We start from the raw sequence: 26,305 nt of genomic DNA, 5'->3' as shown, positions 1-26,305 counted from the left end.
TCATTGAACTTATTCAGGGCTGAGTTAGACAGATCTTTGATCTGCAAGGGAGTCAAGGATTATGGGGGGGAGGGGGCGGCAAGCAGGAAATTGGAGTTGAGGCCACAATCAGATCAGCCATGATCTTATTGAATGGTAGAGCGAGCTCGAGGATGCATCTGATCTAGTCCTTGTGATTTATCGACATTAAGTACAGCCAGGCTTTCTGATACCTCCTCTTTATCAATTTTTAGTCCATCTAGTGTCTCAACTACCTTCTCTTTCACTATGACTTTAGCAGTATCTTCTTCCTTGGTAAAGACAAATGCAAATTACTTATTTAGTACCTCAGCCATAAACTCTGCCTCCATGTGTAAATCCCCTTTTTGATCCATAATCGGCCCCACTCCTCTTACTGCCCTTTACTATTTATATGCCTGTTGAACACTTTTGGATTCCCTTTTATGTTAGCTGCCAGTCTCTTGTTAAACTTTCTCTTTGCCTCTCTTATTTCCTTTTTCACTTCTGCTCTGAACTTTATATTCAGCCTGATTCTCACTTGTATTATCAACCTGACATCAGTCTCATACATACCTTTTCTGCTGTATCTTACTGTTTCTTTTTTGTCATCCAGGGAGCTTTGGCTTTGGTTGCCTTACCTTTCCCCTTTGTGGGAATCTACCTCAACTGTACCAAAACCATCTCTTTAAAGGCAGACCATTGTTGTGTTACAGTTTTTCCCTGCCAATCTTTGATTACAATTTACCTGGACTGGTTCTGTTCTCATCGACTGAAATTGGCCTGCCCCAAGTAAGTATTTTTACTTTAGATTGCTCCTTGTCCTTTTCAAAGGAAAATCTAAACCTTATGATACAATGACCACTGTTCCTTAAATGTTCCCCTATTGACAGTTGATCCACTTGGCCCACCTCATTCCCCAGGACCAGATCCAGCAATGCCACCTTCCTGATCAGGCTAGAAACATACTGATCAAGAAAATTCTCCTTAACACACAAGAACCCTTACCCTCTCTGCCCTTTACAGTATTACTACCTCAGAAAATGCAATTCAGGTGCTTGGACAGATCTGAGGGGGGTGGGGGGGTGGGGGGACGTCCTTTAGTTTACGCCAGGAAGGGTGTCCCAAATGGCTTTGGTTTCCTGCACCTTACACAACATAACCCAGCAGAGAGGACTGGAATTGCAGGAGGAGGAAGGTGATGACCACTGTGTATCTTTGGTGGTGGAAGACGAGGAGCAGCAGGAGGATGAGGAGGAGCCTGATGTTGCCAAGTTCCTTGCAGGCATCACCTAACTGTCAGAGATGCCCGCAATGTACGCATAGAGGGACGATTCAGCTAATCTTGAGGCCCTGAAGCTATATGCTACATCAATGCTGAACCCATCGGGTCCCCACACCCCAAAACAAAACATTCCCACTGTAGTAATAGTGGTTGTTCAGATGGGAATGTGAGGAGGTACCTCGAGAGAGAGGAATGGGTGGAGCTGCCAAGTGTGTTGCTCTGAGTAGTGTTGTGCAGGAGAATGCTGGGGAAATTTGAGTGTAGAGGTTGGCACTTGAATGTGGGATGCCACTCACCTTTCCTGCCCTAAAGAGGTCATTGAAACCCTTTTGGCACTATCTGAGGGCTGGATTTTGTGGGCCCCCATGAGGCGGGGCCAGAGGCAGGGGGACAGGCCGTGGAGGGCCTGTCACCTCTCCATCACCAAGTGATCTCACCAGGGGTGGGATAGGGCGAAATCGGCCATCCTGCCCAGAGGCCATTTGAGGCTCTTAACTGGCCTATTAATGGCCAATTAAGGGCCTCTTCCTGCCACCACTGGGATCTTACCAGCGGCGGGTGTGCCTCCGCCACGCGGGGAGAACAAATTGTAAAATGAGGGGCCCTCTCTGCAGACTTGGGGGTTGGTGCCTCTCCTTCGTGGGCAATCTGTGGCCCATGGAGGAACCCCACCACTATACACTGTACCCACCCCCCCCCCCCCCCCCAGGACTTCCTCCCCCTGGACTGCAAGACATCCCCCTTGACCCCGCCCCCCCCCCTCCTTTCACCAGGGTCTTCAGACTGGCCCCGGTGACCCTGGCTCACCTACCTGAGGTCCAGGGTTCCAGTGCTGGAGCTGGGTCCAAGGCCTCTGCAGTACCAGCAGTGGCCACCACTCCCAGTGGTACTGCTGACCTGCTGGCCCTCTGAATGCCTGGCAGCTCTTGGAGGCGGGATCCCCGTCTTTAAAGGGACAGGGATCACGGGTCCTGAAACGTAGATGTAAAAAGACTGACGGGTCACTCCAGGGGCCCACAAAAGGCTGAGGTGGGGTTCCCCCCATCTTTTCAGCCCAGTGCGAGAGCCTCGCCTCGTACACAAAATCCAGCCCCATGTGTGTGGTATAACACTCCTGCTGCTGACCTCTGAGTATGTTCACACCCATTGTACAAAACACTTTTAGCTGTGGCTCAGTTGGTCACCTTCTTGCTTTTGAGTCAGATGATTGTGGGTTCAAGACCCACTCTAAGATTTAAGCACATAAATCTATGCTGACGCTCCAGTGCAATACTGAGGGGTGCTATCTTTCAGATGAAACTCAGGTGGATGTGAAAGATCCCATGGTGCTATTTTGAAGAAGGGCAGAGGAGTTATCCCTGCTGTCCTGGCCAATATTTATCTTTCAATCAACATCACAAGAACAGATTATCTAGTCGTAATCACATTGCTGTTTGTGGGAGCTTGTTGTGTGCAAATTGGCTACCACATTTCCTACATCACAACAGTGACTACACTTCAGAAGTACTTCATTGGTTGTAAGGCACTTTGGGATGTCCTGTGGTCATGAAAGGCACTATATAAATGCAAGTCTTTTTTTTTAGACATTTCCAGCCATGCCTACCTGGCTTCAGAGGCTGGCCTCTTCCTTCTGTCTGCTGGAAAGAGTGTTTCTCTATGTTACAGCCCACAGTATGACCCCCAGGGATGCCTCAGAGAACCAGGAGGCAGCCTCCCCACATTGAGACTCCATCATTGTACTTTTCTCTCTCTCTGTCCTGACAGTTCTATAATGGATCCATTCTGACATCTGCCTGGTTCATTTAAGTAAGGAGCCATTATAACTGTCAGGTGCAGGCCATCATCATGCCTGCCCACCCTGGTTGGTTGGGAAACCCAGAAGCGGGCTGCTAATGCTGTGACTGATTAAAAAGCCACAGCAAAGCCCTCTCCACTAATCTTCGAGTTCCCAGTCCGCTGCTGGCCTCCCCTGCTTTGAGTGGGTCTAAATGTTAAAATTCTGCCCTATGTACCTGATCATTTGGGGGGAGTTTTATTCCCCAAGAAGTGAGTTGGGAGCATGTTGGAGGTAAAAGTTATTGATTTTTATAGTGGGAGCACAATCAGGCTTCAACAGGCACTTCTGGGTTTAACTGAGGCACATTTGGATGGCAGCAAGAAGTGGGGTATTTCCTAATTGGATTCAGGCACATACTTATTAGTACAATTACTAATCTTAGGGGACGTTTTTAAAGTTGTTTTTAACTTGACTCCAAATTTTACTTGAGCTGTCTGGGTTTCCCGGGCTCTGGAAACAGACAAGAGAAACAGGCAAGTTTGAGCAGCATTTGAGGTGAGTATTTAAACTTAACTTTGTCCCATCTGAATAAAACCTCACTAATGCAGCTGCTGTCTCAGTTCCCTCTGGCAAATGTTTGGCAGAGAGTGCTTGTGTGGATACAGCTTTTTTCAACCTTGGAGGATTTCAAATTGACAAGATCAGGATGGGAGGGGCCTTGGACGTTTTTGACAGCACATCAGGAGAGGAAGACCATCACCATTCATTGCAGCAACCTTGTGCTGGTGAGATCAGCACATGCACAAGAGAGAGGCCCACAGGAGGGAGATTTTCAGGTAGGGGAGGGCAAAAAGGGTCATCAATCGTCTTTGGATGAGGAGAACATAGAGGAGGAGCAGGAGGATTAGGATGGGGCACCCATCGCCGGAGCAGCTGCTTACATTGCTGCCAGAGATGCCCTAATATTGCAAAGGCTTGCCTAGTGTGAACCATAAAGAAATGAAATAAATTGGTCCACTCCCTCCATAGTACCAACCCCTCACCTCTCCACACCTCCAGCTCCTCTATTTGTCCTAAACAGCCCTTCAACCATTCATTCACCCATTGCACATCTGCCCAATGGGTCCCAACATTCATTATGAAACACAATTACAATCACCATACTTAGTCTTCTCATAGATGAAATGAAGCCAGCATATGTATTCCAGAGATATGTGTAATTTTGTTGCCAGCTGTCTGCAGTCTCCCTGTCTCTCTCTCTCTCTATAAATATATAGAATTTTTTTCTCTCAGAGGGTTGTGAGTCTTGGGAACTCTCTTCTTCAAAAGGTGATGGAAGCAGAGTCTTTGAATATTTTTAAGGCAGAGGGTAGATAGATTCTTCATAAGCAAGGTGTTGAAAGGTTATTGGGGGTAGGCAGGAATGTGGAGTTGAGGTTACAAACAGATCAGCCCTGATCTTGTTGAATGGCGGATTAGGCTCAAAGGGTTGAGTGGCCTACTCCTGCTCCTAATTCATATGTTCTCCATCTCTGACAGAGAAGGATGCAGATGTGCTACTTAACTCCAGGGTGTCCTCCTCTGTGATCTGAACTATTTGTGGCGGCCCATCTCTAATCCTGTCCCTTTCCTGAGGATTTTGTACTCTATTCTGTAAGGAGCAAAACAAAGACCAGTGAGTGAGTGAAAGTGAGGTCTTCACCCAGTGGATACAATGTATTCAGTGAGGTTGACTGAGTCACGTGTATCACATTGCGTAAAGACTTTGACAAGTGTTAGCGGTGGATAGTTAAATGTGGAGGTGATGAAGTGCATAGAAAACGAAAGCTGATGCTGCTGAAAGGTTAATGTGTGCGAGGGGTGATGTGATGGAGAACACTTAGCAAGTCAGAATGAAAGAGTGGGTTGCTTAAAGCACAAGATGTAGTCGAATTAGCAAATGTACTCACTTTTCCTGACCTGGTTAGCTCATTAAACCGCTTTCTACATTGCATCCATGATGTGGGCACAAAGCTGCTGTCACTCATCTCCTCAATCACCTTAACCACATCTTCTTGGTGAGAGCAACAGGTTTTTTTCCTCCCACTGCTGAGAAAAAATATGTCCCTTCTCCTCCAACTCACTCCCACAAGGAGGCCTTCTCATTTAAATGGTTTAATGAGACTATTTTAATGTGCCTCATATTTTACTAACATTTTAAATTTTACTTTGGCTGGCTGGGTTTCCTGGAACTTGGAAACGCAGAATTAAAGCAAGGCGAGGACTGCTGGATCCAGCGGATAAGTGCCTTTCCAACACAGCTGGTAAACAAGGAGGAGCAGGAGTACTTTCCCCCCCACCCCGGCCCATCAAGCTCACCTGTAAACCACGCCTGTGATCAGATCCCCCCTCCACCACCCCAGAGTCACAATGCCCCCGAACCACGATCTCACACTGACCTGGCCTTTTTGATCTCCATCCCTCTATCCCTGATCTTTCCAATTCCCCAGTGTTTTCTGATGATTTATTTTAGCGAGTTTTCTTTTGGATTTTGGAACTTAAGTATATGAGAAGATATTTGACAGTGCAATGCATCATAGCCAAGCCTGATTTGCCTTCACTTGACCTCCACTTGACAGTCACTCATGCACTTTCTAATTGGTTACCGTATAGTTATTAGGAAAAGGGATCCTAGTTGATTTTGGTTTTTTTCCTCTTTAACTTTGGCCCTGAGCTTCTGTAATGCTGAGCATAGCCTGATGATCAAACCTCACTAAACTTACTGAGTCGTCAGAGCAGCCCACAATGCGTTTTATAGAATTCAGTGACTGGCAAGATACTCAGATTCATTCCAGATGGACATCATAAGGCATTATATTTTATGCATGGAAGGCTTTTTGTTCTGTAGTTGTTCACATTTGTTGGGAACAGCTGTTAATTTTGTTTTCATTGATATAGCTAGATGTTCTATGTCATTCTGAAGAATTGTTAATCCATGAGCAGTTTCAATAATGAATGATCATCCCCATAGCAGAGATTTATCAGCCAAATATTTAAGGAATATAAAGGCAAAATATAGCGGAGACTGGAAATCTGAAGTAAAAACAGAAAATGAAGGAAATACTCAGCATCTGGGGGTGAGAAACAGAGTTAACGTCTCAGATCGGTGACATTTCATCAGAACTCAAGACCTTTCTTGAGGGGGAGATTTTATAAGAAATTTTTGCATTTTGTTATTTCTTCTCTGTCCCTCTCATCCACATTGCATGGCATCATGTTCCCACTTCCATCAAGCTCTTTCATGCTTTCCTCTACATAGTTGACATTTGTAATGGCTGCTTTGCATCTATTGCCCGCCATGTATCTTAAGATAAGTACATGTTGTGTATGCAAGATTGACAATGTAAAGGATCATTGATCTTTTAGAAAATTACCTCTTGATGATAAACCTGAAGGGCTCATTGCAGTGTGGTCCAGGCTCACTCTAGTTTATTTCTGGGTAAGCCGTTATTTTAAGTTGCATGTCCAATGTGTAACCAGTTAAGAGGTTGATTTTTTTGAATGAAACAAATTAAATGTACTGTTACCTCACAGTCTAACCTCAAATTCTGCCTTTGTGAATAGTAGAAGAACTGACATGTCAGGGAATACTGAAGGTTTTAAAATGTTTATATTCTGTGCAGGAACTCCGAGACTCTCACTTACTTCTGGTCAAATTCGAATATTATTCTTCACAAGTGGTACATGAGGTAAGGGTTAAAAACTCTGGATTTTCCCAGGTATGCTTAATAACATTTGAATTTAAAGAAACCTGAAAGTTAGTGTTGGTATGAGCTCTAATGCCTGCACTATTGAAGAGCTATAGAGAACACTTGATTGGCACCCATCCACCACCTTAAACATTCATTCCCTCCACCACCTGTGCATCATGGCTGCAGTGTGTACCATCTACAAGATGGACTGCCACAACTCAACAAGGCTTCTTCGACAGCACCTTGGGGGACAAGATGGCATAGTGATAATGTCTTTGGATTAGTAATCCAGAGACCCTGGCTAATGCCCTGGGGACAGGGGTTCAAATCCCACTGTGGCAGCTGGTGGAATTTGTACATTCAATGAATTAATACAAATCTGGAATTGAAATCTAGTCTCAGTAATGGTGCCAGGAAACTATCATCGATTGTCGTAAAAACCCATCTGGTTCACTAATGTCCCTTAGGGAAGGAAATCTGCTGTTAGTACCTGGTCTGGCCTATGTGTGACTCAAGACCCACAACAATGTGATTGACTCTTAACTGCCATCTGAAATGGCCTAGCAGTTGTCAAGGGCAATTAGAGATGGGCAACAAATGCTGGCCTTGCCAACGATGCCCACATCCCATGAAGGAATAATTTTTAAAAATACGCAACCTCTACCACATAGAAAAACTAGGGCAGCAGGTACATGGGAACACCATCACTTGCAAGTTTCCCTCCAACTCACACACCATCCTGACTTGAAAATATATCACAGTTCTTCATCGTTGCTGGTCAAAATCCTGGAATTCCCTACCTGACAACACAGTGGGAACTCCTTCACCATACAGACTGCAGTGATTCAAGAAGGTGGCTCACCTCAAGGACATTTAGAGATGGGCAATAAATGCTGGCCTTGCCAGCAGTGCCCACATCCCCTGAATGAATAATAAAATCATTTTGAGAAAGCCATTGTAAAACTAAGAAAGAACTTGCATTTATATAGCATCTATCACCTCCTCGGGATATCTACATTTTCAATTAATTACTTTTAAAGTGCTGTCACTGTTTTTACATTGGCAAAGGCAGCAGCCAATTTTCATGCAGCAAGTTCCCTCAAGCAGAAAGTGAAATAAACAGTTAACCTGTTTTGGATGGTGCTGGTTGAAAGGGGAACATTAGTCAGGACACCAGGAGAACTCCCTATTCTTCTTCAAATTGTACAATTTAACGGCATCCAACCGAACAGAGACCGGGACTCAGTTTAATATCTTCTCTGAATGATTGCACTCCCAGTAATGCAAGCTCTCTCTTTGGTCTCCTTGTCTCAAGAGACAATGGGTAAGCGCCTGGAGGTGGTCAGTGGTTTGTGAAGCAGCACCTGCAGTGGCTGTAAATGCCAATTCTAGAGTGATAGACTCTTCCACAGGTGCTGCAGATAAAATTGGCTCTCCCCTTGCGCTTCTGTCTTTTTTCCTGCCAACTGCTAAGTCTCTTCGACTCGCCACACTTTAGCCCCGCCTTTATGGCTGTCCACCAGCTCTGGTGATCTCTGGCAACTGACTCCCACGACTTGTGATCAATGTCACAGGACTTCATGTCGTGTTTGCAGACGTCTTTAAAGCGGAGACATGGACGGCCAGTGGGTCTGATACCAGTGACGAGCTCGCTGTACAATGTATCTTTGGGGATCCTGCCATCTTCCATGCGGCTCACATGGCCAAGTCATCTCAAGCGCCGCTGGCTCAGTAGGGTGTATATGCTGGAGATGTTGGCCGCCTCGAGAACTTCTGTGTTGGAGTTACGGTCCTGCCATCCGATGCCAAGGATTCTCCGGAGGCAGCGAAGATGGAATGAATTGAGACGTCGCTCTTGGCTGACATATGTTGTCCAGGCCTCGCTGCCGTAGAGCAAGGTACTGAGGACACAGGCTTGATACACTCGGACTTTTGTGTTCTGTGTCAGTGCGCCATTTTCCCACACTCTTGGCCAGTCTGGACATAGCAGTGGAAGCCTTTCCCATGCGCTTGTTGATTTCCGCATCGAGAGACAGGTTACTGGTGATAGTTGAGCCTAGGTAGGTGAACTCTTGAACCACTTCCAGTGCGTGGTCGCCGATATTGATGGATGGAGCATTTCTGACGTCCTGTCCCATGATGTTCGTTTTCTTGAGGCTGATGGTTAGGCCAAATTCGTTGCAGGCAGCCGCAATCCTGTCGATGAGTCTCTGCAGACACTCTTCAGTGTGGGATGTTAATGCAGCATCGTCAGCAAAGAGGAGTTCCCTGATGAAAACTTTTCGAACTTTGGTCTTCACTCTTAGACGGGCAAGGTTGAACTTGTGTGGAAGAAAATTCCTTCTTCTGAAGACTTGAACGCATGTGAGAGCAGCAGGGAGAAGATGATCCCAAACAGTGTAGGTGCCAGAACACAGCCCTCTTTACGCCACTCAGGATAGGAAAGGGGTCTGATGAGGCGCCGCTATGCTGAATTGTGCCTTTCATATTGTCATGGAATGAGGTAATGATACTTAGTAGCTTTGGTGGACATCCGATCTTTGCTAGTAGTCTGAAGAGACCACGTCTGCTGCCGAGGTCAAAGGCTTTGGTGAGATCAATGAAAGCAACGTGGAGGGGCATCTGTTGTTCGCAGCATTTCTCCTGTAGCTGGCGAAGAGAGAACAACATGCCAATGGTGGATCTCTCTGCTCGAAAGCCACACTGTGCCTCAGGGTAGACACGCTCCCAGTAATGCATTACTTCATCAGTAATGCATTAAAATGTCTGTCTAAATTATGTTCTCACTTCCTGTAGTAGAGCTTAATGACTACAATTGTACAGCTCAAAGATATCTAATAGATAGAGGAATGGCAGGGCTGCTCCAATGTCAGGAGTGCACATCCTGTGCTATGTGGGAACTCCAGGACGATTCTGCAGTCCTGTGTAACCATATGTGCAAGAAGTGTGGTCAGTTGCAGCAGTTTGAGTTCCAGGTTGTGGAACATGAGCAACAGCTGGCGTCACTGCGGCACACCCATGAGGATGAGAGCTTCGTGGATAGCACGTTTATAGATGTGGTCACTCCACAGCTTACGAGTATACAGAAAGAGAGGGAATGGGTGACCGCCAGACAGTCAAGGAGAAAGAGGCAGGTAGTGCAGGTGACCCCTGAGTGCATCTCACTCACCAACAAGTATTCAGTTCTAAATACTGAGGAAAGTGATGGCTCATCTGGGGAGTGCAGCCAGAGCCAAGGCCATGGCACCACGGGTGGCTCAGCTGCATGGGGCAAAAGGAAGCCTGGAAGAGCGATAGTGATAGGAGATTCGATAGTCATTGGAACAGATAGGACTTTCAGTGGCCGCAGGCATGAATCCAGGATGGTATGTTGCCTCCCTGGTGCCAAGATCAAGGATGTCACTGGCTGCAGAGCACTCTGAGGGGGGAGGGTGAACAGCCAGCAGCCGTGGTCCACAGTGGTACCAATGACATAGGTAGGAAGAGGGATGTGGTTCTGCAGAAAGAGTTTAGTGAGCGAGGTAAGAAATTAGCAAGCGGGACCTTAAAATTAGTAATCTCCGGATTACTCCCAGTACCATGCGCAAGTGAGTATAGAAATAGGAGGATATTGCAGATGTATGCTTGGCTAGAAAGGTGATACAGAAGGGAGGGCTTTAGATTCTTGGGACACTGGAACCAGTTCTGGAGAAGGTAGGACCTGTACAGGCCGGACGGGTTGCACCTGACCAGAGCTGGGACAAATTTCCTTGCTGGGCGATTTGCTCATGCTGTTGGGGAGGGTTTAAACTAACTTGTCAGGGGTGTGGAAGCCAGGAGGAAATATCAAAGAGGAATATCAAGGTGCACATATTACTGGGAGAGATAGATAGCACTAGAGTAAAGAATAGTAAGTTATTAGATGGGGCCAGAGTAAGGGAGAAAGTAATAAAGTCTAAATCAGGGTTAATATGCATGTGTGTGAATGCACAGAGTGTTGTTGATAAGATTGGTGAGTTACAGGTGCAGATTAACATGTGGAAATATGATGCTGTGGCTATAACAGAGACCTGGCTCAAAGAAGGACAAGACTGGGTAATGAATATTCCTGGATACAAGGTGTTCAGGAAAGGTAGGAAAGGGAAAAAGGGGGGAAGGATGGCGATATTAATTAAGGAGAGCATTGCAGTGCTGGAGAAAAAGGATGTCCCAGAGGGGTTGAGGACAGAACCAATTTGACTAGAGCTGCAGCACTAAGTGAATTGCTCTTTCGGAGAGCTGTTGTGGACATGATGGGCCGAATGGCCTCCTGCGCTGTAACAATTCTGTTATTCTGTATTATTCTATGATTCTTTGACTAGTGCATTAGGCATTAATTCAAGATTCCTTCCACTAGAAAAGAGCAGGTTAAGGGTGAGAAATAATGGAGATTTGCAAAATTAGAAAACTTTTGAGAGGGTTAACTCAAAATTATAGGTTAACTGATTCTGAGTTAATAATAAAGCTAAAGATTCATTTTGCTTGTGTTTTGGTCACCTTGACCAATATGTAAGGGGAGAAGTGAATGTGTTTGTAGCTGCATGTCCAAGAAAGTTATATGGAACAGTCTACATATTTTTTCTTGTTCTCTGAGTACAAGAAAGTAATGCTTCTGTGGTCTAAGTTGGCCATGAATTGAAATCCAGGGTTACTTACCTCTGCCATTTGACTACTTCACGTGAAAGAACAACAACTTGCATTTATAATGTACTGTTAATATAGTACAACATTCCAAGCAATGTTACCTATAAACAACCCGAAAGTCCCCGTGCAGGCCATACACAGTTTGGCCCCTTAAATTTAAAGGGGCTGCACACTTAATTAAATCACCTGTGCACTCCCAAAAGAAATTAGAGGATATATTGGTTGGAATGCATTTCACAGGAGAGTCAGTCAAAAACTAATACCAAGCCAGAGGAGAAGATATTAGGAAGGTTGACTAAAAGCTTGGTCAAAGAGGTAGGTTTTAAGCAGTGATTTAAAGGAGTAGAAAGAGACAGAGAGGTTTAGGGAGGGAATTCCAGCACTTGGGGCATAAATGGCTGAAGGCACAGCTTCCAATAGTGGGGCAGAGGACGTGGGGGATGCACAAGAGGCCAGAATTGGAGGAGGGTTGTAGGACTGGATGAGGTTATAGAAATAGAAAGCGGCAAGGTTGTGAACTAATTTGAAAACAAGGATGAGAATTTTAAAATTGAGACATTAAGAAAAAAGTTAGATGACTACTTTGTGTCTGGTCTTCCTCACTGTATAAAATGCTCCTTTCCTTCTACCACCCCTCTGTCTGGAGCTCTTGGAGATTTCTTACTTGTCTTTGTCATTGCCCATATATCTGCTCAATTTCTTCTACTAATCCCCCCTTCCAGTGCAGACGAGCATTCATCTTGTGGCTTGTGCGGCTAGCTCAAACACAACAATCTTAAAAGGATAACATCCAATGATTGTGTTTATTTAACCTGATCATCTATATGTGGAGGATAAACTACATTCAGAGAATGAAGAAGACTATACCGTAGATAGGCAAAAAAAATGTAATCCTTTCTTCAGACTGGTAGATTTGAATTGGTTGAATGTCATCATCCTACCATTATGTCAATTATGAATTGAAATGTTGTTAGACAATAAGCATGCAATCTTACCTCTCAAGGGTGCAAAGGCCTGCCTCCAGTGAAAGTGAAATACTGTGATGAGTTCAATGGACAAATGATCAGGAGAGCAGATAAATAACAAGTTGAATTAATATATGTTGTAACTTTTAGTATAAATATAGCTGGATAGATACAGCAATAATTAGTTTGGATGCTATAACAATGATTATTTTTATTATGCAATAGACATATTTACAGACCACTGATTGAGAAGGGTTATTCAAAATGGGAAGGACAAGCCTCAGTATTCATAATATCAGCATTATACCATGAGGTATGTGAGAACAGCTTTAAGGGGAATTTAAGCCCCAGGTGTCTCTTTTGTAATGATGGCATTATGTGTAAATGACAAATTATGTTTTTAAAGTGTCATTCTATTTTTAAAATGTGAAAATGATATCATGCACTGTGTTTATAAACTGATGCAAAAAAAACCTGCCTAGCAGCTAGATAGGAATGTTGGTGTCTCTAACATATATTACATTACATTTCATTTCTCACCAGGTGATATAGGACTGCACATAGAGTTAGAGAAGCAGCTTAGAGCTTGGGTCTTCTTTCTGCTGGTCTGTCCTTGGCCTCCAAACAGCTGCCCTCCCAACTTCCCCACAGCCCAATGGACCATAAGATTAGTAGATTCCATCTCCCTCATGACAGCATCAGTATTGCCAGAAGTACTCACTGCCCAAACAACAACCAGCTACATTCAGTGCCCAGTAAGCCTCAGATCCACCTCCTCATGAAGCCTAAACCTTTTACTACCAAGAAAGAACTCTAATCCTATTACCCCTCAATATATAGTGCTGCCAAATTGTACATAACTCTGCAATACCCTTGTTATAAATTTAGTTCTGATGAAAGGTCACTGACCGGAAACATTAACTCTGCTTCTCTCTCCACAGATGCTGCCTGATCTGCTGAGTATTTTCAGCACTTTGTTTTTATTTCAGATTTCCAGCATCTGCAGTATTTTGCTTTTATTATAAATTTAGGAATTGCTTCAGATATGTTCTCAAGTACAGTGGTGCTGGTAAATAGTCTAACCATCTTACATTTTAGGAGTGTGCCTGTACTGTCCAATATCTGTAATAATAGCTATAAATATCATATAAATATAATACTAACTATACAATGGCATAACCTGGGGTGTAACAATAGGATCCCCTTGTGACCTGAACCGCATATTGTGTCTTTAGCATGTCCCCACTTCTCCAATCTTTTCAAAGGTGGAATGAAGCCCTTGGTGAGACAAAGACCAAATCTATATCATAAAGCTGCTTTATTTCACAGACAGTAAGTGAACAAGTAGTCAACACAAATTCCACTGAACTCAATGTTCCTTCTCGAAAACATGCGGGGGGAAAACAAACTATGTTTGAAAGCACCATGTTCCTTTCATGGGCTAACTTACTTGTTTTTGACATTATCTTTCTTTTAGAATACTTCTCACTGCAAAAGCTGATCTCTTTAATTTTTACTTTGTTCAGAAACACAACCCTTAAACATAAATCAATCCCAAAATTCTTTTGTAAAAAACAATTAGAAATTTCAAAACTTGGCAGTGCAGAATGTATTTATCTGCAAGTATCATTAAATGTAGGAACCCAAGAAAATGTGTAAATCTTTCTTTAAAAACTGTCCTGATATGCGACTGTAACAGCACAAAATAATGGTAGTTGTTTATGCGTGGTTGAGTTTGTATATTTTGCTATTGTTAGTGTTGCCATTTACATGTACTGTAGGAAATCCTACAGCTTTTCTGGGATTATGTGATCAATGAGGGACATAATGATGATTGCTGCCTCTTTAAAGGAGCAGTAAACTTTTGCAAGGATGTCCTCAAATTGGCCATTATTGTGAACAATAAACTTAGAGTTATAGGGTGGAATTTTATGCTCTTCCCCCGTGGCGGGTTTGGAGGTGCGGAGAGCATAAAGTCGGGTGGGATGGTAACGGGAGGTGAGGGGGAGGACCCAACTACCATTCCGCCTCTGCCAAAATTTAGTCTGTGGCGGGAAGGCCTGTTAACAGCCTTCCCACCCCACTACCAATTGAGGCTATTAACTGGGTAGTAAACCCCCAATTAAGGGCCTGTTCCCGCCGCAACCGCAATTACCCATGAGGTGGGCAGACCCGACGCCGCACGGGAAGCATGGCACGAGAAACCATTTGGACTGCTTCCTGGCTCCGGGAGTGGGTGGGGGGGAAATCCCTCGTTCAAAGGCACAGTGCCTCAAAAAGGGACCCAATAACAGAAAAGGAGGGCCAGCCCCCTGCCTTGCTGCCACCACCCCCTCTCTCGCAAGCCCCACCCCGCGAGACCCTTACCCCCCTGACCTACCTTAAGCCTGGCTCCAGTGCGGCTCCTCAGTGCCTGGTCGCTGCAGCTAGAACAGCAGCCACTGCCTCCACAGTGGCTCTGCAGTTGCTGGCCTCTGATTAGCCGGCAGTTCTGCAAGGTCGGGACTTCTGGCGATGGGGTCCTAAATCCTATGGCAGGCCTGCTGCTGTCCAGTTAAGTGCCTAATTGGCACTAAATTGGAGCCAGGAAGCAGTCCGCATGGTATCTCGTGCCGTGCTTCCCGTGCAGCGACGGGGCCGCCCACCCCACGGGTAATTGCAGCTGCAGCGGGCCTTCCATAGAAGAGGCGACGCAGGGCACTCAACGTCGGTTTCCCGCGATGTCGAGACCCCTGCCGCCAACATAAACCTCCCCCCATAGAGTCATTGTGGCACAGAAGGAGGCCATGAGGTCCATCGCATCCATGCCAGCTCTCTGTAGATTAATCCCATCAGTCCCATTGGCCCACTCTATCCCCATAGCCCTGCAAGTTTATTTCCCTCAAGTGCCCATCCAATTTCTTTTTGAAATCATTGATCATTTCCGCTTCCACCACTCTCGGAGGCAGTGAGTTCCAGGTCATTACCACTCGCTGCGTAAAAAAATTTCTTCCTCACATTCCCCCTGCATCTCTTGCCCAAAACTTTAAATCTGTATTCCCTAGTCCTTGTACCATCAGCTAATGGGAACAGTTTTTTTTGTCTACTATACCTATCATAATCTTGTACACCTCTATCAAATCTCCCCTCTATCTCCCTTGCGTCAAGGAGAACAAACCTAGCTTCTCCAACCTAACCTTGTAACTAAAATCCTCCATCCCTGGAACCATTCTGGTAAATCTTCTCTGCACTCTCCCAAGGACCCTCACATAAAGCATAATGGGTGTACCTACACCACGTGGACTGCAGCAGTTCAAGAAGACATCTCCCCACCACCTTCTCAAGGGCAATTTGATACGGGCAATAAATTCAGGCCTTGCCAGAGATGCTCACGTCCCAAGAATGAATAAAGAAAAATCCCTCCAAAAATGTGACCAGAACTGGTCACAATACTGTAGCTGTGGTCTAACCAGAGCTTTCCAAAGGTGCAACATAACTTCCCTGCTTTTGTAGTCAATACCTCTATTTATGAAGCTTAAGATCCCATATGCTTTGCTAACAACTCTCTCAATATGTCTTGCCACATTCAAAGATCTATGCACAGGAACCCGCAGGTCCCTCTGTTCCTGTACACTCTTTAGAACTGTGCCATTTAGTCTATATTGCCTCTCCCTATCCCTTCTGCAAAAAGGAACCACCTCATACATTTTTGTATTAAATTCCATCTCTCTGCCCATTCTGCTAGCCTGTTGATGTCCAGTTGCAGTCGTTTGATACAATCTGCCCATTCTGCCACATAAGGGCGACAAATTGTGACCTTTTACTCTGTATTCCAATGTCCAAGTCCTTTATATATATCAAAAAAAGTCAGTGGTCCTAGCACTGAACCTTGGGGAGCACCACTGTCTACCATCCTCCAGTCTAAAAAGCAACCATTTACCACAACTCGCTGTTTTCTGTCCTTAAGCCAATTTTTGTCCAAGCTGACATTGACCCTCCTATTTCATGAGCCTCAATTTTGTTAACCAGCCTTTTATGTGTTACTTTGTCAAACGCTTTCTTAAAATCCATATAGACAACATCTATTGCTTTCCCTTCATCTACTTTCTTTGTTACTTCATCAAAAAATTCAATTAGTCAAGTACAATCTGCCTTTTACAAATCCGTGCTGGCTGTCCTTAATTAACTCAAACTTCTCCAAGTGCCGATTATTGTTTCTAAAACCTTACCCACCACTAATGTTAAACTGACTAGCCTGTAGTTATTAAGAATGTCCTTACATCCTTTCTTGAATAAGGGTGTCACATGTGCCACTATCCAATTCTCTGGCACCTCCCCCATATCAAGGGCAGGTTGGAAGATGACGGCAAGCTCTTCTGTTATCTCTACTCCCACTTCCTTTAGCAACCTGGGATGCAAGCCATCTGAACCCTATGCACAGCCAGCCTTTCCAGTACATCCTTTCTATCAATTTTCACCCCATCATTACCTCTACCATCTCCACTTCTACCAATATTTTGTCAGCATCCTTTTCCTTAGTAAACACCGATACAAAGTACTCATTAAGTATTCTCGTCTTGTCCTGCGCCCCTAAGCATATATCACCCTTTTGTCCCTAATAGGCCCCACCCCACCTCTTACTACTTGTTTGCCATTTACATGCTGGTAGAAGATTTTTGGGTTCCCTTTTATGTTAACTGTCATTCTATTCTCATATTATTTCTTTGCCAGTCTTATTTTCCTCTTCACTTGCACTCTCAACATATTGTATTTGGACTGGTTCTCACTTGAAGACTTCACCTGACATGCATCATACACCCTCTTTTTTTTTGTTTCATCATGTTCTCTACCACCCCCATCATCTGAGGAGCTCTGGTTTTTGTTCCCTTATCTTTTGCCCTTGTTGGTATGTACCTAGTCTGTACCTTAAACATCTCCTCCTTAAAGATCACCCATTGTTCTGTTTCAGTTTTTCCTGTCAATCTTTGGTTCCATTTTATCCTGGCTAGATCCCTTCTCATCCCATTGAAGTTAAACTTCTTCCAATTCGGAAGTTCTACTTTAGATTGTTCCTTGCTCTTCTCCATTACTAATTTAAACCTTATGATACAATGATCGCTGTTAACCATGTGGTCCCCCACAGACACTTGACCCGCCTCATTCCACAGCACCAGATTCAGCAATGCCTCTTTCCTAATTGGACCAAGAGCATACTGGTCAAGGAAGCTCTCCTGAACATATTTCAGAAATTCCTCACCCTCCTTACCCTTTACTCCTGCATTATTCTAATCGATATTTGGGTAATTAAAGACCTCAATATCACCACTCTATAGTTCTTGTACATCTGTGATTTCCCTGCAGATTTGCTCCTCTATCTCGCTCTCTCATTATTTGGAGGACTATAGAATACCCCCAATCGCATAATCATACCCTTTTTGCATCTCAACTCTAACCAAATGGATTCTGTCTTTGCCCCCTCAAGGACGTCCTCCCTTTCCAACACAATAGTGTCTTCCCTAACCAGTTCTGTCACCCCATCTCCCTTTTTTCCTTCCCTATCTTTTTTGAACACTTTGTATCCTTTAATATTAAGGAGCCAGCCCTCACTGTCTTTAAGCCATGTTTCTAATATTGCCTGTACATCATATCTCACACAGGTATTTGTGCTTGTAGCTCAATAACCTTATTCACCATACTTTGTGCATTTACATACATGCATTGTAAACCTGTCTTTGTATTCCTTGTCTGCTCCTGTCTAATATGTAATACTTCCTTCTCTAGTGCTAGCCAACACTCTTACTCCTTTTTGCATCTTATTCCTCTTTTTCCTACTTCGATATGCTGGTGCTCATCCCCCTGCCAATTTAGTTTAAATCCTCTCCAACCACACTGATGAACCTCTCTGCCTTATGAACCTATTAAAATCTGTATTAGTGATTCAACCAGTAAGAACTGGTTTAAGGTTAGTATTAGCAGTCTTTTCTAACTGTTTTTTGGCCTGAATGAAATACAGATCATTTCATTTTTTTCCTTATGAAGTAAATAAATTACACATTTCTCTTAACACAGTATCTGCTTGCAGCACCACTTCATATGTTCCGCATGTGGCTGTTTATAGGGATGATGTTGCAGGTAAGGTTGCATAGCCTGTGTCATTATATTTTATACACTATTTTTGCAAAGATCAGTAGTTTCCTATTGTAAATTTATGTTTTATGTTTAAATAGGAAGCAACCAGTCTGGCTGCATTCCAGGAGAATGTAGTGGTGTGGGGGGTGGAGGGGGGGAATGCTGGTTTGCCCACTGAAACAGAACATAATCGACTATTTTCACATCGAAATAAATGGAAGGAAAATTCAGCAGGTTTGCTGGGGGCATGTGAACCTCCCTGCCAGAATCTCCATTCTGGGATCTGCCAATTTAATGCTCAGACAGTGATGACAAAAATCTACCACCAGAAGTTTATTTTTGTGAAATAAAGTTTAGCATTATGATAGTGTATTGGTTGTTACAGGACTAGTAATTGAGCATTTATAATCCAGAGAATGTGAGATCAAATCCCATCAGGGCAGTTTGAGAATTTTATTAAAGTAAAATAGACTGAGTAAAAAGGTATCAGCAAATGTGACTATCAGGCTGTCAATTGTCATAAAAATTCATCTGGTTCACTAATGTCCTTGGGGAAGGAAACCTGCTGTCCTTACCTAATCTGGTGTACATGTGACCCCAGTCCCACACGAATGTGGTTGACTCTTAACTGCCCTCTGCAGTGACCTAGCAAGCCACTCAGTTGTATCAAATGGCTATAAAGTAACTAGGGTTGAACAATAAATGCCAGCCTTACAGTGATGCCCAAAACCCAAGAATCAAAGTGAGGTGTATTAGTCCACTTTTGTTACCCAATGTCAGCATTAAACAATCACAAGTTTACATATAGAAACGAGGATTAGCTGCAGAGCTTCAACAATGCATCTTAACCTTATCCTCAGGATAGCACTCAGTGCACCATTAAGACATTCTTATTTCCTACATCAGATTTTGTTATTGCCTCTGCAAATGAGATTGCCCAATTGTGCCAATTTATGCTCATTTGGGGCTTTTGTTTTGTGGACCTGTATCCATTTAGAAGTAAGGCAAGATTACCACATAAACCTCTTACAGACAGTAGGGAGAGCAAAAAGGATAACATTCCGGGTGACTTAGTAAATGGGGGGATAAATTGCCTGTGATGCTAACAAATGTATTCAATACATTTTAGATTACATATTGTAACTAAAAATGGTAAATTTGATTTCAAAATGAAAGTTGCCTTGAAAAGACCATGAAATATGCAGTATATCCTCATTCAGATTATAATCCACAGTAATGAGTGATCTATCTTTTTAAAGTATATATCCAGAAAAACATTATTTGTTGGGGGCCTGGGTGGCACAGTGGGAATTATACTGGAACCTGAGTTTGGGGAAGCAGTGGTAGTGGTAATGTCACTAGACTAGTAACCTAGAGGCCTAGGCTAATGCTCTGGGGACATGGGTTTGAATCCCACCATGGCAGATGGTGAAATTTGAATTCAATTAATTAAATCTGGAATTAAAATCTAGTCTAATGGTGACCATGTAATCATTGTCAATTATTGTAAAACCCATCTGTTTCACTAATGCCCTTTGGGGAAGGAAATCTGCCATCCTTACCTGATCTAACCTACATGTAACTCCAGACCCACAGCAATGTGGTTGATTCTTAAATGCCCTCTGAAATGACTCAGTTCAAGGGCAATTAGGGATGGGTAATAAATGCTGGCCTAGCCAGTGATGCTCACATCCCACGAAAAAATAAAAAAAAATAATTTAGCCCATTCTGATGCAATGAAAGTCTTTACTGTCTGTTCTTTGTAAGGGCCATAGTATAGCCCCATAATGCAAAACTGCTCTTCACTTGGTGCCATTGCTACTAAAGTAATAATCTCACTCAGAAAGGTAGCTCATATGAGGACTTGAGAATGTTACACAGCTTTAGTAAGAGTTGCTTTCCTGAGGTTGGGAACATTGATTGGGCAAAGTTGAGGGCTTTTTAAAAAATTTGTTCACGGAGTGTTGCCGATGCTGGTAAGAGCATCCATAATTGCTCTGAGATGATGATGGTGGCCTTCTTGAACCACTGCAGTCCTTGTGGCAATGGTGCCCCTATCATTGCGTCAGGTCGGAAATTACCGGATATTAACCCAGTGACAAAGAAGGCATGGTGGTAAATGTCCATGTCAGGATGCTGTGTGACTTAGAGGAGAACTTGGAGGTGATGTTGTTCCTATTATTGCTCCCCTTGTGGTAGAGGTGGTAGAGGTTTTAGGGACGAGAGGTGCTGTCAAAGTAAGTTTTGATGTAGTAGTAGCATTGTGAAATGTGAGGAGGATAGTGTTAAACTTCAAAAGGACGAAGAAAGGCCGGTGGAATGGGCGGAAAAGCGGCCGATGAAATTTAATGCAGAGAAGAGTGAAGCAGTTCATTTTGGTAAGAAGAACAAGACGCAGCAATATAAAATAAAAGGTACAGTTCTAAAGGGGTTGCAGGAGCAGGGGAACATGGGGGTATATGTGCACAAATCATTGAAGATGACAGGGCAGGTTGAGAAACCGGTCAATAAAGCAGACGGGATCCTGGGCTTTATAAATAGGGGCATAGGGTACAAAAGCACGGAAGTTATGATAAACCTGTATAAAACACACAGTTTTGACCTCAACTGGAGTATACTGTCCAGTTCTGGGCATCACACTCTAGGGAGGATGTGAAAGCATTAGGGTGGGTGAAAAATAGATTCACGAAAATGGTTCCAGGGATGAAGAAGTTCAGTTACATGGATAAATTGCAGAAGCTGCGGCTGTTCTCTTTGGAGGAGAGAAGATTAAGAGGACATGTGATAGAGGTGTTCAAAAGACAGAGTAGATAACGAGAAACTGTTCCCATCGGCAGAAGGATCGAGAACCAGAGGACACCAACTTAAGATGATTGGCGTAAGAAGCAATGGTGACATGAGGAAAAACATTTTACTCATTGAGTGGTGAGGATCTAGAATGCACTGCCTGCGAGTGTGTGGAGGCAGATTCAATTGAGGCCTTCAAAAGAGAATTGGATAATTATCTGAAGGGAAAAAATTTGCAGGGCTATGGGGAAAAGGCAGGGGAGTAGAGCTAAGTGAGTTGCTCTTGCAGAGAGCTGGCACAGACACGACAGGCCAAATAGCCTCCTTCTGTGCTGTAGCCATTCTATGATTCAATAATTCTATGATGAGGTGCTGCAGTGTATCCTGTAGAGAGTACATATTGCAATGACATGCGTAGTGATGGAGGGGTTTGATGGTGAGACCAATGGCAGGGGAGCCTATCAAGTAATCTGCTCGGACCTGGATGATGTTGAACTTATTGAGTGTTGTTACAAGAGTGGTGAGTATTCCATCACACTTCTAACTTGGGCCTTGTAGATATATTTAGACTTGTCGCACTTGATCTCTCAACAGCTGAGAGAATTTAATTCACTAAAGCTACATTTTATTGGCATAAAATACACATCAGAAGATTTTTAAAACATATCTCTAAAACTGAGCCAAGGAAATGTTGTTGAAATGGCAATTTGTGTTGTAATGATCCGCAACTGTAGATTTTAACCTCCATAGGTTCTTGCAGTTGTGACACTGGCTACTTTTATAATGAGGCATTGTTTTTACTTGAGGATCTTCCAAATTTCTTTGCTAATATTTAATTTGGTTTCTCCCCCAGGTTCCCACTGCATGGGTTCTAAGTAAATATTTAAGAGGATTCTATGGAAATGCGATTGTGTGGGTTTGCATTATTTTAGGCCCTCCTTTGGTAGTACATATGTATATCCATGATTACTATGTGTTTCAAGATGTTAAAGCAAATGAACAGAATTAAATAATAAAAGAACATTTTATTTCATTTTTGGATTCTTTTTCCTGTTTTATTTTCTTCTCCACGCAAGCTTTTCCCACCACATATTCATTTCCAGTTGTCAGGTTAAGCCAGCTTGATTTTCTCCATCTCGTGCTGGTGATCCTTGCTGATGGTGTTAAGGTGCATGGTTTAAGTGAGGAGAGTTGGACCATGTCAACACTTCAACCCTTTACTTACTTGAATAAGATAGGATGTTCTCTCTGTGTGGAATTGCAGTCATATCCCAGTTGACAATTGCAGATAAATTTGAACTGCATATTTCCCTCGAATTGTTATGCATTCCCACTTGACCTTTCTGGCTACCCCCAAGATGTTATAATTGAATTTACTTATCAATTGCACATTTTTATACCTAAAGAATGTCCAATATGTTTTATTTCTTTTCCTCTCACTTAAAGTGTAACTTGCCCAACCTATTTTAAATGAAATGCACAATTCATGTAGCATTTTTGAAGATATATTTAACAATCATTCTTTCTACTGTAATGCCTGAGAATTTTTCTGAAAACCTTGTTTGTAATCATAATTTATTAGTATATGAAATGTAATATGATTCTAATTGTGCCCATTAATTTCAGTAGTTCTGCCAGTATATCTTTTCTGATTTTTATTGCCTCTACTGCACCAATATTTTAACCAAATAGAATAAATAGATAAATCAATTCCCCTTTCCAAAGTGTTTTGAATGTGTCTTGAAGTCTGACAGCAGAAGCAGCTCAGGGAGAGTAACCAACCGTACAAGGTGTTAAGCCATTTAACTGGTGCTAGAGATAGCAACACAAACTGTATACAAGATACATAATGTGAAAAGGAAAGCTGATTTTTCACAAAAGATTGTGAAACATCAAAATCTAGTCCAAAAAACAGAGATGATTAGAGGCTTCTTTAAAATAGACAATAGTTACAAAAAGATTGATCTAGGGAAAAGGAGCTTTTAATGGAAACAGCCCAAAGGAATTCAACAAGAGGAGCTTCTGAAGGCATCAAGGAGTTCCAGTGAAGTGACTCTGTACCACTGCTGGTAAGCTAACATTGAAAGGACATGCTTTGTTTATTTGGTTGTCTGCACACTATTCACAGAGCTGTCTACATTCTAGAGACATTATAGGCGCAGTCTTTCACTTCTTAGCCATTTGAGAGAAGTTTCAATTGCTAAGTTTAAAAAGAACGCTCAGTAATAAAGATCCATATCATTCTTAAATTTAAAGTGTTCTTAAATGCTTTTTTCTTTTTCATCAATCATATTTTTCTGTCATTAAGAGCAGACATTACAGTATTCTAGATGGATAACTGGATATTCTAGTAGGTTAATTGGTATACTGTCCTTTGATCACTTCTGGAATCTGGGTTTGAATCCAACTCAGGCTGATGAGGTGACAGTTTCTTCCATCTGTTGACTCAACATGACACAAATTTGGACTATCTGAACCCAGACCCTCTTATAGCTCTGTTGTGCCAAAGCTTTTGTTTGAGGTACCTTCAGTTTTTCAGTTCCATTTCTCTGTCTAATAGCAGGTGCTTTCCTGCTGGACAATAAAAGGGCATTGTGCTCATTAATCTGTATTTTGTTAATCCTAGGGTTCGTTTCCAACTAATTCTTGGGTTCTCTTTAGTAATCACTGACCCTGGTGACGCCCAGTAGATTTTTGCCAATCTTCAATGTTTAGGCAGGGTCCAGTCAGAAACGTTGGGGTGAATAATCAACTAAAGCGGGTTGATTGGGGTTGGGTGAGATGTAAAAATGTTATTAACTCAAACCCAACCTCAGCCTGCCCACTTCCAGGTTTAAAAGAGGCAGGACAAGGGTCAGGCAGCCAACCTGCTCACAGGAGGCAGATTGGCCATTTAAATATTTTAATGAGGCTGGTAGCCTCAGAATTAACCTCTTTTACAGGTTTAACCCTGAACGTCTAGGTTTTCTCAGGAAGCCTAGCAGCTCAAGGGAGACGAGCTTGATTATGTTATTAGAGATAATAGGTGAAGGGCATTGTTTAATAAAGGCCCCAGAGAAAATATAAGGAGAGTCTGCTGGGGCAAGGGGAGCGCAAACAGGAGGCAGAGATTTGTAATGCTGTAGTCTGTGAATAAACCAACCATTAAGAAAAGGATCTGTATCAAGCTTCATTCTTCACCATTTGACTGGGTATAGCAGAGAATGGGTTGCCTAAAGGTTAAGATTGGAGATTAAGAAGTTGTTTTTTCAGACAGAAGGTTGTAATTTGAGTTACTTTTGAGAAGAATGGCTGAAACCAAGTCTAAACTGTCAGGGTATGATTTCCCACTGATGTTCTCTGAATCTGAACCTTATGATCTATGGAAAAACAAAGTAGATATATGGACATAGGTTACCTCTTTACTGAAGGGAAAACAAGGTATGGTCTTGACACTGTCACTTCCTAACACAAACAAGATCAGGTGCTAAGTATTTAGTGAGATGGATGCCCGTCAGTTGGATACTGAGGAAGGTCTGAAGCAGCTATTAAGCTTTATAAGAAAGATGATCTGTCAAAAGCATATGAGGCATGGTCACCCTTTGATAAATTTAGAAAGATGGGTAGTTATTCCATAGAGGAACATGTCATGGAATTTAACATACTATATAAAAGCATTCGCCAGAGCTGGCGGGCAGCCATAAAGACAGGGCTAAATTGTGGCGAGTCGAAGAGACTTAGTAGTTGGCAGGAAAAAAGACAGAGGCGCAAGGGGAGAGCCAACTGTGCAACAGCCCCAACAAACAAATTTCTCTGCAGCACCTGTGGAAGAGCCTGTCACTCCAGAATTGGCCTTTATAGCCACTCCAGGCGCTGCTTCACAAACCACTGACCACCTCCAGGCGCGTATCCATTGTCTCTCAAGATAAGGAGGCCCAAAAGATATAAAAGGTTGCAGAAATTATATTTGGAGTTTCCTTGGTCAGTGCCTGCATTCAAATTGTTGGAATGTACTGACGTGTTGCACATAGATAGGCTCCTGGTCTTAACTGGAGTTAGATTCTCAGAAAAAAACACGCTTTTGGATCAGGTATCTGATGCTTTAAAAAATTTCTGGGAAAGCAGTCATTTCCAGCAGGCTTCATGGCACAAATAGGACATAGAAACATAGAAAATAGGAGCAGGAGTAGGCCATCCGGCTCTTCGAGCATGCTCCGCCATTCATTATGATCATGGCTGATCATCCAACTCAGTTGCCTGTTCCCGCTTTCGCCCAATACTCTTTGATCCCTTTAGACCCAAGAGCTATATCTAACTCCTTCTTGAAAACATACAATGTTTTGGCCTCAACTGCTTTCTGTGGTAGCGAATTCCACAGGCTCACCACTCTCTGGGTGAAGAAATTTCTCCTCATCTCAGTTCTGAAAGGTGTACCCCGTATCCTTAGACTATGACCCCTGGTTCTGGACTCCCCCACCATTGGGAACATCCTTCCTGCATCTACCCTGTCAAGTCCTGAAAGAATTTTATAGGTTTCTATGAGATCCCCCCTCACTCTTCTGAACTCCAGCGAATATAATCCTAACCGACTCAATCTCTCCTCATACGTCAGTCCCGCCTTCCCCGGAATCAGTCTGGTAAACCTTCGCTGCACTCCCTCTATAGAAAGAACATCCTTCCTCAGATAAGGAGACCAAAATTGCACACAATATTCCAGGTGTGGCCTCATCAAGGCCCTGTATAATTGCAGCAAGACATCCCTGTTCCTGTACTCCAATCCTCTCGCTATGAAGGCCAACATACCATTTGCCTCCTGTTTTACTGCCTGTTGGACCTGCATGCTCACTTTCAGCGACTGGTGTACAAGAAAACCCAGATCTCGCTGCATATTCCCCTCTCTCAGTTTATAGCCGTTCAGATAATAATCTGCCTTCCTGTTTTTGCTATCCACATTATACTACATCTGCCATGCATTAGCCCATTCACTCAACTTGTTCAAATCACCCTGAAGCCT

At 43.2% G+C, this 26,305-nt stretch overlaps 1 protein-coding gene across 1 annotated transcript in view; it reads left to right on the top strand.

The window, feature by feature from the left end:
• The window catches only part of LOC137378596 (diacylglycerol O-acyltransferase 1-like), a 224,690-nt gene extending 202,369 nt beyond the window's left edge, over positions 1-22,321 (top strand). The window contains exons 13-16 of the mRNA XM_068048897.1: positions 6,722-6,787; positions 12,643-12,730; positions 18,466-18,528; positions 22,166-22,321. Of these exons, the coding sequence (XP_067904998.1) occupies positions 6,722-6,787; positions 12,643-12,730; positions 18,466-18,528; positions 22,166-22,321 (373 nt within the window). The remainder of the gene's footprint in view (positions 1-6,721; positions 6,788-12,642; positions 12,731-18,465; positions 18,529-22,165) is intronic.
• Positions 22,322-26,305: the final 3,984 nt, after the last annotated feature.

This window comes from Heterodontus francisci, chromosome 17 (assembly GCF_036365525.1).
Source record: "Heterodontus francisci isolate sHetFra1 chromosome 17, sHetFra1.hap1, whole genome shotgun sequence".
In the NCBI taxonomy this organism is placed as follows: Eukaryota; Metazoa; Chordata; class Chondrichthyes; order Heterodontiformes; family Heterodontidae; genus Heterodontus; species Heterodontus francisci.
Note: the sequence above shows the minus strand (reverse complement) of the source record. Positions and strands in the feature narration are given on the sequence as shown.